This window comes from Phalaenopsis equestris, unplaced genomic scaffold, assembly GCF_001263595.1.
Source record: "Phalaenopsis equestris unplaced genomic scaffold, ASM126359v1 Scaffold000840, whole genome shotgun sequence".
Lineage (NCBI taxonomy): Eukaryota > Viridiplantae > Streptophyta > Magnoliopsida > Asparagales > Orchidaceae > Phalaenopsis > Phalaenopsis equestris.
Window position 1 is genome coordinate 5,257,910 of NW_018165280.1, and position 14,476 is coordinate 5,272,385.

Consider the following 14,476-nt stretch of genomic DNA (forward strand, 5'->3'; position numbering starts at 1 on the left):
AACGGTTTCGCAGACCCAAACGGATGTCATATGTTTTCCTAGTTTATTTGATTGAGTCTCATCCTCAAGTCTTGTGTTTATCCCTCAGGATAGATACAGGATTTGAGGTAGAGCGCTCTTTCATTTAAACTGTGAAAAATATGAGGTCAGTTTGATTTCATATTTTTTCTAAAATTACATATATATATATATACACGTAAATTAAAACGTCCTTTCGAAGCGGACGACGGGATTTCGATTCCGGTTGCCGACAGCTTCTTACGGGCGACCCCCCCAAACAACATTTCTTTCTTTTTTGTGTCGACAATGTCATTCATGGAATTGAGTGAAAATAGATAGAGAAATATATTTTGTTGAATGCAGAATTGAAGATTTTGAGGTGACAGATTAAAATTCTCAATTTGGTCCAGTTGATTGAAAATTAATGTGAGATTGTTAGCCCTCAGGAAATGGAGTAGTGGGAGCTCTGGAGTGGCCGGTATCCTCCCAAATTAACCACGGAATTAGGGATCAAACTTTGGATTAGTCAGTGTTCTTTATAGCACTCGGAAGAAGGCAAAGAACAAAATTGCTCCTATTTGACACAAAACAGTTATTAAATATATATATTTTCAAATGATTTTCATTTCTTCACATTTCATATGCTCATTGTAAGGGGAAAGATGATTTCTTAAATTTGAGTTTTCCGTCAACAAAAAATTCATTTAGTTTTTGTAATTTTACTTTTGAAAGTATAATTTCTAGTTTAGTCAACTTTGTTTTTCAAAGTATTTTAAATAGCATTCACTTCAGTTTCGCACTTTATTTTTTGTATTTTTTAAATAGTACTTTATATTATAATCTTAAGAACTATTTACAAGCATTTCCAACTTCTCTGTGGAATCGAACCCTAGCACTTCATTAGAGCCATTTATTACTTGAGCGATACGTATACTTGGGTTATTTTAAAAGGGATTTGACAGTTTAAAAGAGTTTTAAAGGTAAACTATTTTTATTAAAGTTATTTTTTGTTGGGACTCCAATGCATTTTTATTATTATATCTGTCCGTTTCGTTATCTGAGGTCGTTCGGACAACCTCGTCGACGATCGAGTAAAAAATACGTTGAATTTGATTTTATTAAAATTTTGAGTTTGTGATCGATCTTTCAAAATTTTATTTAAGTTTAGATAAATAACTGCACAGGCGATGCGAATTGTGGTAATCGAACGTGTCGATTGTTCGATTTGTGAAGTTTGTACGCGCGAAGGTGCAAATGTGCATAAGGCAATCCTAGGGCTTAATAATCTTATAGGAACTCCTTTTGAATTTCCTCATGTTAGTTTCAACCTACTAAATGCTACTAAGACCACACATACGGAACTTAAAAGGGTAAAGAAGTAGTTTGGATTTTTAAAATGACGTGGATCCCATTTATAGGGCTCTAAGATAGTCAAAGGAATAATATTAAGGCTAGAACCTAAACCTTAAGAAGAAAACTAAAAATGAGATCAACAAAAATTAGCGCTAGTTGGAGCGTCGAATTGCAGTCGGAGAAAGAGAAAAGCATTGTAGAAAAGTGGAATCCGGAGGAGACAAGATGGCAACCAAAACCGATGAATGGAGGCAAGAATGACGGCTGAAGCCAAGGAGCAAAGGCTCGAATGACAGCGTTGAGGAGCAGAGGCGCAGATGATGGTCAAAGCAGAAGAGCGAAGCCAGAGGAAGGTTCTAAGCTGTAGGAAGGAGGGAGACAGTGGTTGTAGGTGCTGGGACGGCCTGATGAAGGTTATGACCTGCTGTGAGTGAGGCAGAAGAAGGCAGGAGGGGCAGAGAAATTTTCGGTGAGGGCGCTAGAAGGGTAGTAGGGGGCTCCGAAGGAATGTGGCTGCAGTTGTTGCATTAAGAAGGGTAGCTGGCTGTAGCAGTGGCGTCTAGAAGGGAAGCAGGAGGGATGCGAACCGTAGGGGGCTGCAACCATGGCGTATGGAAAAGCAGCAGGAGGGTTGCGAATAGAAGGTGGCTATAGCAGTGATGTCTAGAAGGGCAGCAGATGGTTGTAGATGTAATGTCTGGAAGTGCAATAGGAGAGCTACGAACAACCGACAATGAAGTCGCAGAAGAATTGCCCGATTGTTTCGCTAGCAGGGAGGTGACCGACGACACTGGAGGGTGGCGGGAACGTCAACGAACAAAAGGTAGTGGCGGAGCAGTGAAGATAAACGCCACCTCAGACGAGGTTACAGCCAAAGCACTTTCCTCATCGTCGGCTACAACCCTTCAAGAGGGCAAATAATCTGATAAACTGAAATCAAATTTTGAAAACAAGACTTACTCTAGACACAAGAACTTCTATTATAAAAAACTTCACTTAATTTTATGAAACATTGAAATATGAAAGGAATAATATCAAATTTAAGAATTTAGACAAGATTTTTAATATAAAGAAGTGAATAAAATCAAATTTCAGATTTAATGCAAGCGTTTTAAAATTAGGAGACAAAAATCAAATTTTGGTTTTAAGGAAATGCTATAGAATTAAGACAGGTTTAGGGCGGCAAGAAAGGAAAAAAAGAAAAATGGAATGCCAGGGAGGGGAGGGGAGGGGAGGGGAAAAAGTAGACGGGGAGCACCCCCCCCCCCCCCCCCACCCCTCTCCAAGGGGACCGGCCGGTCCAGCTAAGCTGGACCTTCTCCTAGGTCTATCAATTTAGCTCGAAGATTGTTAATCACTCAAAAATTGATTTGAATTTTGGCTCAAATAGATATCGAATCAAAATAAATGAGTCGAACTACGAGCCAAAATTTTGGATCAATTTTTTTACAAACCGATTTCAAGTGGGCCCCAACTCGACTTAAACGATAACTCATTATACAAGAGCTTTCCAAAATTTAACAAGCCTCCGTAGATTAGGTTTTTATTTAATCTAGTTAATTTAAATTTGAGAATCAATTAGTAAATTTAGGAAAATCAAAATTTTCAAACTAAGATCTGATAGTAGTAAACTAGGACTTAGCTTAAGGAATTTTTTACATCGTTTTTCTGTGGGATCGATATTTTGGCTTTAAAGAAAACCCTATATGACATGAACGATACGTACACTTGTGTTTATACCTGGTGAGTAGTGATAAATCGTAAAAAAATAAGTTATTAAAGTTATAAAATATATTTTTAAATTATAATATTTAAACCATAAATGACTAGGTATACTGTTAGAATAAGTAGCAGTCAAGTCAGTACCCACGCACGCGGAGTTCTTCTATCACCCAAGATAATTGTGATAGTTAGTTCATTAACAGCAGTGTTGATGGTATAGTATCGACCAAAGACGAATAGACTATAGCTTACCTCCCCAGACAATTGTAATGTTTACATTACTAACCGTTGTGCAGACGATATAATTTTCGTAGAGGGTAGGTAAGAGCATTTCCATCTAAACAAATGTGTTGTGTAGATCGCTAATCGCTGTGCCAACGAGATCTTACAGGAGAATATTGACCAAGAGTGTGTTAGGTTTGTTGACGGTGATCCTCACAGAGACAAATGTGTATATAAAGTATAAAGTAAAAGTAAAATTAAAGTAAATACTTATATTAGATTGAGTATGTTCATTTAGAAAAAGATCATTGATGCATACATTAGAATATATCAAATTATTTGTAAGTATATATATCAAATTACTTATAAAATATAAAAGATTAATAAATTATGTATATATATCAGATTTTTTACAAAATATGAAAGATCAGCATATTATATAATTTTTTATAGACTCGCATATTTTAAGTTTTTTCCTTGGATTACTGTAGTTTAATAATGTAATTACACCTGTATTATCTTTCGATAACTCATTATGTTGTTTTAATATTATTTTTAGATTTTAAACATTTGAACATGATGAATAGAAGAGCGAATAGATACATGAGACGAGAACATCAACAAGAAAGCTACAACTTTTACATATTAATTTTTATTGCTTCATTTAGTGACTCTTTTATGTAAATTTTGATCATTGAATTGTTAGTAATAGAAATAGAAAATATCGTTCATTGTCCGATCATCTGCACCCATCTTTGTTAATTCTAAGGCCCGGTCTAGGTCGTTACATAAATATTAAAGATGAAAAGTAGTTGGCTATTCTAAAGTAACTAGAGAAAAATACTTAAATTTAGAGGAAAATGAGAAAAAATGTCCTTTATTCACAATAATTGGTTTGCTTGATATTTTGGAGGGTCTCCCAACCATGACAGATACCACTTACGAGATCAATTGAGCTTCAAATCAGCACAAGATGTTCAAGTTTTGCTCTTTACTCTGTAGCTTTAGAACAATCATACCTTTTAATTTTTGATGTTAAAGTTAACTTAAGACCCATTTGGGGCAAATTATTTGGTGCAGTGGCGTTTTGAAAATGCACCCGACCTGTTTGGGTAAACTGCATTTTGGCAGCTTATGTGTTTTCAAAACGCAGAAAACAGCGTTTTCACACCGCACATATCTAGGTGCAGTGGGAGCTTATTGGCAATGGTTTGTCTTTTCCAAAAAAATAAAAATTTGTAATAGTCACCGCACCTAGCTTATCAGCAGATTATTCAATAAACTACAACAGCCCCAAACAGACCCTTAATATAGTTATCTGACATTTTCATGGTAAATAAAATAAATAAAGAAAAAATTCAATTAGGCTGAGCCATTTAATTAATTAATAAGTTGCTTTCATGTAATTAAAAAGGTATATGAAGCGAGAAATCTCCAGAAACACAACTAAAAGGAATCGCCATTACGATAATAAATTTTCTGATAAAAATGCAGCTAAAAATTTCTAATAACACAACTAAGAAGCAATCACCAACCAGATCAAAGACATAAACTAGCTCGATTGATATGCATGAGTTGGCCTGCAAGGACAAATAAAAAAGTTCTGGCAGTTAGTTGTTAGCTATGCATCATTAGTGCCTTGGCCATCTTGAGAAAATACCACATATCACAATTTATATACCCTTTCCAATATGCACAAGTGTAGGCAATCCAACCTCTCTTGAAGATACTCTGATATTCCGACTTCAAATATTTGGCTTATGTGCAAAAGGGAACATACGCACTGAAAAAATAAATACACAATTAGAAAAAAATAAGTTAGAAATTACAATTATGACAGAAATTAAGTTATACCAACTCCTACACTTTCGCAACTTTAAATAGAATATAGTATGCATCATAAAATATCTTCTAATAACACAAGAGCTGTAAGAGATATTGCATTGCACACATTTATGCAATTTTGCTTGATATGCATGTGCTTGTTAGTGCATGTGACACACATTGAAAATACAAATATGTCAAATGAGCTAAAAGCATATCAGTCCAAATACAAACAAATATATAGCACAAGCATAAGAAGATTATTAATTAAAACATTAATATGGACAGTTATGAGCTCTTAAGAAACAATCTGAGTTTTCAAATGAGAAACCTTACATTTATTCATGCAAGGATTTTAATTCTGAGGTCTAGAACTTCCTATCAGCACAGCCCGAAATCAATTTGCTCTCCAATGTAATTAAGGAGAATGTTCAATTTTAAGAATCATTTTATCAAATGGATTGCCAATACATTCCATCATGGAACTTCACGTTTAAGGAAGTCGGTGAGGGGAACAAAATAAACTTCATAAAAATCTCATAGTTCCATTGTTTAGGAATTTATTGGGAAGATGTTACATAGAGTTTGGACGTTACAACTAAGATAGCTTAGAGTTAATTTGGCGTGACTACACTTTTCGTAAAGATAGTTGTAAAGTTAACACGGGGAAAGTAATTTTTTTGATAGTCTTTGAGTACCATAAATGTTTTCTATTTTGAAAAAGTCAAATATCAACTTTCTTAATGCTACCATACACAAGCGAATTTGGTCATAAAAAATAACCCCCACCCAAAAAAACAATTCTAGAAAGCAACAAAAACTTAGTAACCAAACAAAGTGTGTCGCAGCATAAAAAATAAAGCAGTACAAAAGCTTACATAAATAGAACTTTAGTGTTAAAATTGGGGACTTGGTGCTACAATTACATAAATTAAGTCAAGGAACTTGTTGTGATCATTCAAATCCAATCAGTGATGTTGGTGTGACTTTAAACTTCAAGTTAGTTAGCTCAGCTTTGACTGTTGGGTGTCTCATTAAAAATAATAGATTCATTCCTCCAAGGCTATCTCTTAAGGAATGGGTAATGCTTGACATGAATAATCATTGAATTACTTTTCATACTAAGTATTAAGCAAGTTTTCAGTTAATTTCAACAGATTTCAAATATTTACATTATTGTGTCTATTTCCTTAGAAAATTTAGAACATTTTAAAGAATTTATTACAAGTCAATAGTTTATACAAGGGCCTTTAGTCTACTAGTAGAGGCGCTTAATTTTCATTTATCAAATTAAATAAAAAGTTTTTGAAGCTGTTCTCCTAGATGTATCTCCCTCTCCCACTCGTATCTTTCCTTCAGTCTATGTCAAAATTAGTATCAACAGAGACAATACCATCCAACAGCTCGTTCCCACGTAGAATCTTATTGTCCATGCACATCATAGACACCAATTAAATGCGTGACTTGCTTGAAAAGTGGGAGCTTATTGGCAATGGTTTGTCTTTTCCAAAAAAATAAAAATTTGTAATAGTCACCGCACCTAGCTTATCAGCAGATTATTCAATAAACTACAACAGCCCCAAACAGACCCTTAATATAGTTATCTGACATTTTCATGGTAAATAAAATAAATAAAGAAAAAATTCAATTAGGCTGAGCCATTTAATTAATTAATAAGTTGCTTTCATGTAATTAAAAAGGTATATGAAGCGAGAAATCTCCAGAAACACAACTAAAAGGAATCGCCATTACGATAATAAATTTTCTGATAAAAATGCAGCTAAAAATTTCTAATAACACAACTAAGAAGCAATCACCAACCAGATCAAAGACATAAACTAGCTCGATTGATATGCATGAGTTGGCCTGCAAGGACAAATAAAAAAGTTCTGGCAGTTAGTTGTTAGCTATGCATCATTAGTGCCTTGGCCATCTTGAGAAAATACCACATATCACAATTTATATACCCTTTCCAATATGCACAAGTGTAGGCAATCCAACCTCTCTTGAAGATACTCTGATATTCCGACTTCAAATATTTGGCTTATGTGCAAAAGGGAACATACGCACTGAAAAAATAAATACACAATTAGAAAAAAATAAGTTAGAAATTACAATTATGACAGAAATTAAGTTATACCAACTCCTACACTTTCGCAACTTTAAATAGAATATAGTATGCATCATAAAATATCTTCTAATAACACAAGAGCTGTAAGAGATATTGCATTGCACACATTTATGCAATTTTGCTTGATATGCATGTGCTTGTTAGTGCATGTGACACACATTGAAAATACAAATATGTCAAATGAGCTAAAAGCATATCAGTCCAAATACAAACAAATATATAGCACAAGCATAAGAAGATTATTAATTAAAACATTAATATGGACAGTTATGAGCTCTTAAGAAACAATCTGAGTTTTCAAATGAGAAACCTTACATTTATTCATGCAAGGATTTTAATTCTGAGGTCTAGAACTTCCTATCAGCACAGCCCGAAATCAATTTGCTCTCCAATGTAATTAAGGAGAATGTTCAATTTTAAGAATCATTTTATCAAATGGATTGCCAATACATTCCATCATGGAACTTCACGTTTAAGGAAGTCGGTGAGGGGAACAAAATAAACTTCATAAAAATCTCATAGTTCCATTGTTTAGGAATTTATTGGGAAGATGTTACATAGAGTTTGGACGTTACAACTAAGATAGCTTAGAGTTAATTTGGCGTGACTACACTTTTCGTAAAGATAGTTGTAAAGTTAACACGGGGAAAGTAATTTTTTTGATAGTCTTTGAGTACCATAAATGTTTTCTATTTTGAAAAAGTCAAATATCAACTTTCTTAATGCTACCATACACAAGCGAATTTGGTCATAAAAAATAACCCCCACCCAAAAAAACAATTCTAGAAAGCAACAAAAACTTAGTAACCAAACAAAGTGTGTCGCAGCATAAAAAATAAAGCAGTACAAAAGCTTACATAAATAGAACTTTAGTGTTAAAATTGGGGACTTGGTGCTACAATTACATAAATTAAGTCAAGGAACTTGTTGTGATCATTCAAATCCAATCAGTGATGTTGGTGTGACTTTAAACTTCAAGTTAGTTAGCTCAGCTTTGACTGTTGGGTGTCTCATTAAAAATAATAGATTCATTCCTCCAAGGCTATCTCTTAAGGAATGGGTAATGCTTGACATGAATAATCATTGAATTACTTTTCATACTAAGTATTAAGCAAGTTTTCAGTTAATTTCAACAGATTTCAAATATTTACATTATTGTGTCTATTTCCTTAGAAAATTTAGAACATTTTAAAGAATTTATTACAAGTCAATAGTTTATACAAGGGCCTTTAGTCTACTAGTAGAGGCGCTTAATTTTCATTTATCAAATTAAATAAAAAGTTTTTGAAGCTGTTCTCCTAGATGTATCTCCCTCTCCCACTCGTATCTTTCCTTCAGTCTATGTCAAAATTAGTATCAACAGAGACAATACCATCCAACAGCTCGTTCCCACGTAGAATCTTATTGTCCATGCACATCATAGACACCAATTAAATGCGTGACTTGCTTGAAACCTTTCCCCCATCCAGTTTGTGCATCTCACATACCATCCCCCAATTGTCACATATCACATGATTAGAGCCCATAACAGCAGATGACATCCACTACTCACATTCCGCTCACCACACGCAGACTTATATCCAGCATGATTCCTTCTTATATTCCATCACTTCCATATCAACTACTTGTAACCTTCCTCATTGCTTCCCATTCTCCCATTCTCTCATCCGACTAATAGCACTTCTGTAAGATCCTAATTTTTTCTTTATTTTTCTTTTTTGATTTGTTGCCGCCTTCCCAATCATAACATCCGCCTAATTTTTTCTTTATTTTTCAATGTAGATAAAATAGTAAGACAGCATGGAGTCTTAAAGTTAATTGTTTCAGATAGAGATGGTATATTCACATCCAGATTGTGGAGGAAAATTCAAGATGCTTTCGATACTCAACTAATGTTCAATACAACTTTTCATCCCAGACAGAAGGTCAATCAGAACGAATAATCCAATGTTAAAAGACTTGTTTAGATTTTATGTGCTTGATTTAGTGGATATTAAAAATGTGCATGCCTTTGATAGAGTTTACCTGCAATAATAGCTCCTAAACCAATATCAATGTGATTCCTTATTAAGCTCTTTATGGAAGAAAATGCATGACAATTCTTTGTTAGACAGAAACTGGTAAAAAAAATAATATGTTGAATTATTTAAAGAAACTACGGAGAAGATCCTACTGAATCGTGACAGACTGAGAGAAATTCAAGATAGACATAAAATATTATGATGCTCAGCACCAACGCATGAAATTTGAAGAAAATTTGTTTTTTTTTAAATTAGTCCAATGAAGGGTGTGAAACGATTTGGAAAGTCTATGAAGTTGAGCCCACTATATATTCGCCCATATAAATTTTTGGAGAAGATTGAAAAAGTTGCTTACAGGCTTGCCACACCAGCACATATGCACGAGGTATATAATGTGTTTCATTTCTCTTGACTGTGGAAGAATGAAGTTGAGGAAGCTAGCAAACTTGTCACAAAACCCATATATATTCAATCTGATTTGATATTTGTAAAGAAACCAAAAATAATCATAGAATATGATGTAAAGCAACTCAGAAATAAAGAGAGATTCATTTTGTCTGTGATTTATGGAAGCACGGATTGAAAAAGATGTTGCATGAGTTAAGGAATCAAAAATGAGAGAATATTATCCACAAATTTTCAATTAAGATATAGATTTAGTTCTTATACTTTAAATTTTGATGATTAAATTTTTCTAAGGAGATAAGATTGTAATAATACATGTTATTATTTTACTAAAGCTCGCATACAATGTTTAATTAATTCATTGTGTTTAATGTTATAAAGGATAGAGAAAACTTAATAACAGAAAAGGGCAAAATTTAAAATGAAAATGATTGTCTACCATTTGGTGAGTAAGAAAAAGTTAAACATATACTCATTAGTATATATGTTCATAGGTGACTCACAATAACAAAAAATGTCACATGAATAAATGAAAGTAAACGAAAAAATTATTTTCTTTACTTTTCTTTTTTGCTGCTCACAGTCTACGAACAACTTACTACATCATTAAAAAAATATTTTAATAATAAAAATTGTTGTAATTTAAGAATATTTTGTCTACTGAATTGTTTAATCCATCATTCAGTTGCTAATATTTTACAGAAAAATCTAATATAGGATAGATAAATACTAGAGAGTATGTGTACAAAGGATAAGGAGCTCAGATCGATAAGTATTACACTTTAATTTTTAAGTAATGTCAGTTGTAAGGGTTTAAGTATGAAAAAATTATTGTAAATTAAAGCTTTATGAAATAGAATGATTGCTTTGCATTTTGGATCATTTTATTTACTAAATGAAATTGTTCGTTTTCCTTCGTCTAGCCATCTATTCCCATCTTGGTAATCCAAGCTCCGGGTTAAGTCGTAGCACTCCCCAGATATTTCACACCAAATCTTTGAAATAATGATTTTTCATTATTCCGATCTTACAAGTCACCTTTACAACTACGAGTGACCCTTCTGGATTATCTCCTCTCGAAAGCTGCAAGCCTCTATTGCAGTTGGGGGATTTTCTGTTGCATATTTTTCATAAAAAGTTCATGGACATCTATTTGTGGATTTCTCAAAAATGGTATTGAGCATTTCCCCCAATCAGATTTTCAGCAATAGTCTCCTCAGTAGCGTGTTTAGGGTTTAGGTTTGGGGGTGAAAGTAGGTGTATAGGTTAGTCTAGAGTAAGAAAAAAAAAGTTGAGGTTTGATTCGGAAAAACAGCAAGGGTGTGGGGTTTTGGGGATCGGGTAAAGTATTTGTGAATTTTTTATAACTCTAAGATAGGAGGGCTAAGCTAGCTCTAATACCAAATGATATCGGAGTTAAACTATACAACAATGAAAAATAAATATTATAGAAAACTTCCAATAGGAAATTACAATAAAACAAATGACAACATTAATTCACCCTAGGGTAACATCTATGGGTTGTGGTGGTCGGCAAGGTAGATTGGAAGGGGTGGCAGACGGATGGGAGGGCAGAAAAACAGCAGGCTTGCTGTTTTCTAGACGACGGCAGCAAGCGGAAGGGGTTGCGGCAATGTAGGGATGGCTGGAAGTGCAGGAACCAGCAAGCAGAGGCGAGTCTGGTTGGAGATAACAAAGTTGGATGGCTGGACAGTAGCAGGAAATTGCAGCACCTTGTTGTATGGACGACAGCAGAAAGGTAGGGGAGATGGAAAGCAGAAAATCAGCAAGGAGATGTGGTTCTAGGCGTCGACAGCAATGGAGGGAAGGGGGAGCGAAGCGGGAAGAACAGGAAGGGTAAAAGAAAAATAACTCACCACCTCAGGAGTAAGATGCAGCCAAAGCACCACTTGAATCCTTGGATACAGCCCTAAAAAAAAAAAAACAAGAGACGTCGGGGGCTGTCCCAGACAAACACATACAAAAACTAACCCAAATACATCATGAAGACAAAATTATAATAATAAAATTACTAGGAGCGGGCCCAAAAGATCAGGCAGCACTCCAAAACAAGGAAAAGTTTGGACCAAATCTGTCCACGTAAGCAGGCGCTCCCCCGCTTTCAGACATGGCGGGCGTTTCGCCTACTTACAGAAGCCCCACATCAATCCCAACATATGTAGATTCGTGATTTACATTGTCATATGTTTATGTTCCCTTAATAATAAGTTGAATTAGCTTTTGAAGAGCTCGTTTAAGAATCATAAAACATAAACATTGTGCTGTGAGTGTAAGCTTTTATAAGAATTTCATTGTTAAGCGACTAACATAAAATTTTGTAGGCAGATAAGGCCATACAAAAGGAAGATAATCATACCGGTTATTGGGAAACCTTTAACTTGTAAACTTAGAATATTGCTTGGTTTACCTTCAGGAATGCGTTCCAGTCAGTAACAGTGCACAAGGAACTTGGAGAGTTGAATTTCTGCAACAGAACTGCGAATTAAACTATGAACCTATAGATTCCCTTTAATATATAGCCAAAGAGAAAAATCTGACCCATACAGATTTTGTAGATAATACTAGAATGCAATTTGCAAAAGCACCAACCAACGTAACTACTGCTACCAAAGAAAGGGGGAAAATACTGATTTAAACATGATTATTTAATAATCTAAAAGGAATCTGTTATACTAGGTGCCACAACTTTGGATGCACAGTTGTCCAATTACCAGCCGATTAAACCACCCCAATAATCTTTGTGATTGCCTCTGCCTCCACCCCAAGTTCTTCCGTGAAAATTTTGACTCAATTTTCTCAAACTTTACTAATGCCTGTTACTGCCTCTTGTGCCTTAAAGTCCAGATCCCTTAGGTGGCTTTTCTTCTATAATTTTAAATTGATTTCTGTAAAATTGAAATCTGTAAAATTGAAAGCGGTGGCTCTAAGAGAAATTTCTTATACCAATGCGGTAATATGAAGCAGCCACGGCAGACAGCTCATTTTAGACCAACCCTTGCACATATGGTTCTAAATCAGCCACTATGTTTTATGCAGCTTTCACTAATGCATGTGTACCTACATAGATTATATGGTTCATAAGGCTGTCATTTCCTGGTTTAAAGAAACTTGGGGATAAAGCAAATCATCACCTTGGAAACTTTTGTTTCTATCTCGAAGATGTGAGTCTGTTTTGTTGCATGAAAGGCCACACTAATTGTTTTGTATTCAAAGATTATCATTATAGGTTGAAGATATTTTCTTAAGGAATAGCTAAATAAACACTAGCACATAGAGACTGAAATTAAATAGTTATATCATACTAAGTTGAAATACAGCATAAAACATAAATAGAGCAAAGGAATCACACCTTAAGCATGTGGTGAATATCTCTTACAGACTTCAGTGTTTCCCGTAAAGCAGTCATCACTTCTTCGCAGCAAAGAAAGAAAGATATGTAATATGCCACTAAGGATAAACAGCAGGAGACAAAAATTTAAATATTATGCAACAAGAAATTAAACAATGGACATTCTGAAATAAGGATATAGTATTTAGCCGGTTGTTCAAAACACTGAGATCAAGTATAGGCCTTAGGAACCATGCCCTGACATGGAAGTGATATTTTCAATATCGCTAATAAATGCAAGTATGGACATTAGTTTGAAAAATAGGCTACAGGGCACACCTCAAGAGACGCCTTCCCATTGGTGTAACACACTATATTGTAAAAAAACTTATAGCCGTAATACAGATAATGAGCTTAGAAACAAAAGCTAACAACTACCTTATTAAACATTCCGAAGACGGAAAACCTGCGATTGAAGAGATAAAATATTCAATTTGAATAAGTAACAGCAAAATTTGCAGACAAATGAGAGGAACATACCCTTCCTTAGATCGTCCAATTCCCATATGACTTGGATGCTTGTCAATTTGAAAAATCTGTAAAGCCTCATAGGCAGTTGGATCGAGCTTAAGAAATTTGTCTCTGTCAAACAGTATAGGAAACCAAGCTAGGAACTTCATAATAGATGCATGTAAAAGAAATAAAAAAGAATAAAACTACAAAATATTAAGCTCAAATAAATTGAATTGGATAAAATGAGATCTGTTCCACTGAATCAATGGTTATTGATGCATTGCCACCCTCCCTTTGTTCCAAGGTGTCTATAAGCCTCTCAGTTTCTAGCACAGCTAGAAGGCCCCCACTAGCACGAATTTGAACATCACTTCCAAGGTCCACCATGGAATTAAGCTGTAGGTAACAAGTAGATGGCATCAAAATAACAAGTAGATGGCATCAAAAGTAGATGGCATCAAAACTATATTTAGTGCTATTACCAATTATAAATGAATGGAGTACAAAATACAATGAAAGAAAAGAAAATATATTCTTCAAGTGTATAATAGTCAACTGTGGTCATAAAATTGAAAGAAAAATAATCATAAAACTGTTTAATTATTTTCTCACACTCATCAACATTCATCCCAACTGACTGCAGATTTGATGGTTCGACTAGTTCATTATTGAATAAAAGCATCAACCATTCATATCTTATATTAACACCAGCAATTTCACGATAAACATAACACACACACAGATTTATATATATGCGCGTGTGCCACATACCCCGGCTTGTTGGTTCGCATCCATAGTATAATACCCCTCAAATCGAGGGTTCGAATCCCCTCTGGCACAGTTGGCCTTAAAGAAGTGATACTCGAATTGTTAGGCACATTAGGGGTTGCTAGAGCCTGGTACAATAGCTTGTGGCCATTCCTTCCATATATATAT

General features: G+C 34.5%; 1 protein-coding gene across 12 annotated transcripts in view; it reads right to left on the bottom strand.

The window, feature by feature from the left end:
• Positions 1-14,476, bottom strand: part of LOC110031759 (DNA mismatch repair protein MSH5) — a 101,136-nt gene that overhangs the window by 59,434 nt on the left and 27,226 nt on the right. For 11 of the 12 annotated variants that reach the window (XM_020735132.1, XM_020735133.1, XM_020735134.1 and 8 more), the window contains exons 7-15: positions 13,782-13,936; positions 13,568-13,669; positions 13,466-13,493; positions 13,367-13,398; positions 13,228-13,285; positions 13,049-13,135; positions 12,107-12,163; positions 7,089-7,190; positions 4,833-4,877 (exon numbers count right to left, since the gene is read on the bottom strand). In XM_020735132.1, coding sequence (XP_020590791.1) covers positions 4,833-4,877; positions 7,089-7,190; positions 12,107-12,163; positions 13,049-13,135; positions 13,228-13,285; positions 13,367-13,398; positions 13,466-13,493; positions 13,568-13,669; positions 13,782-13,936 — 666 coding nt within the window. The remainder of the gene's footprint in view (positions 1-4,832; positions 4,878-7,088; positions 7,191-12,106; positions 12,164-13,048; positions 13,136-13,227; positions 13,286-13,366; positions 13,399-13,465; positions 13,494-13,567; positions 13,670-13,781; positions 13,937-14,476) is intronic. The other variant, XM_020735135.1, reaches the window with a different exon arrangement.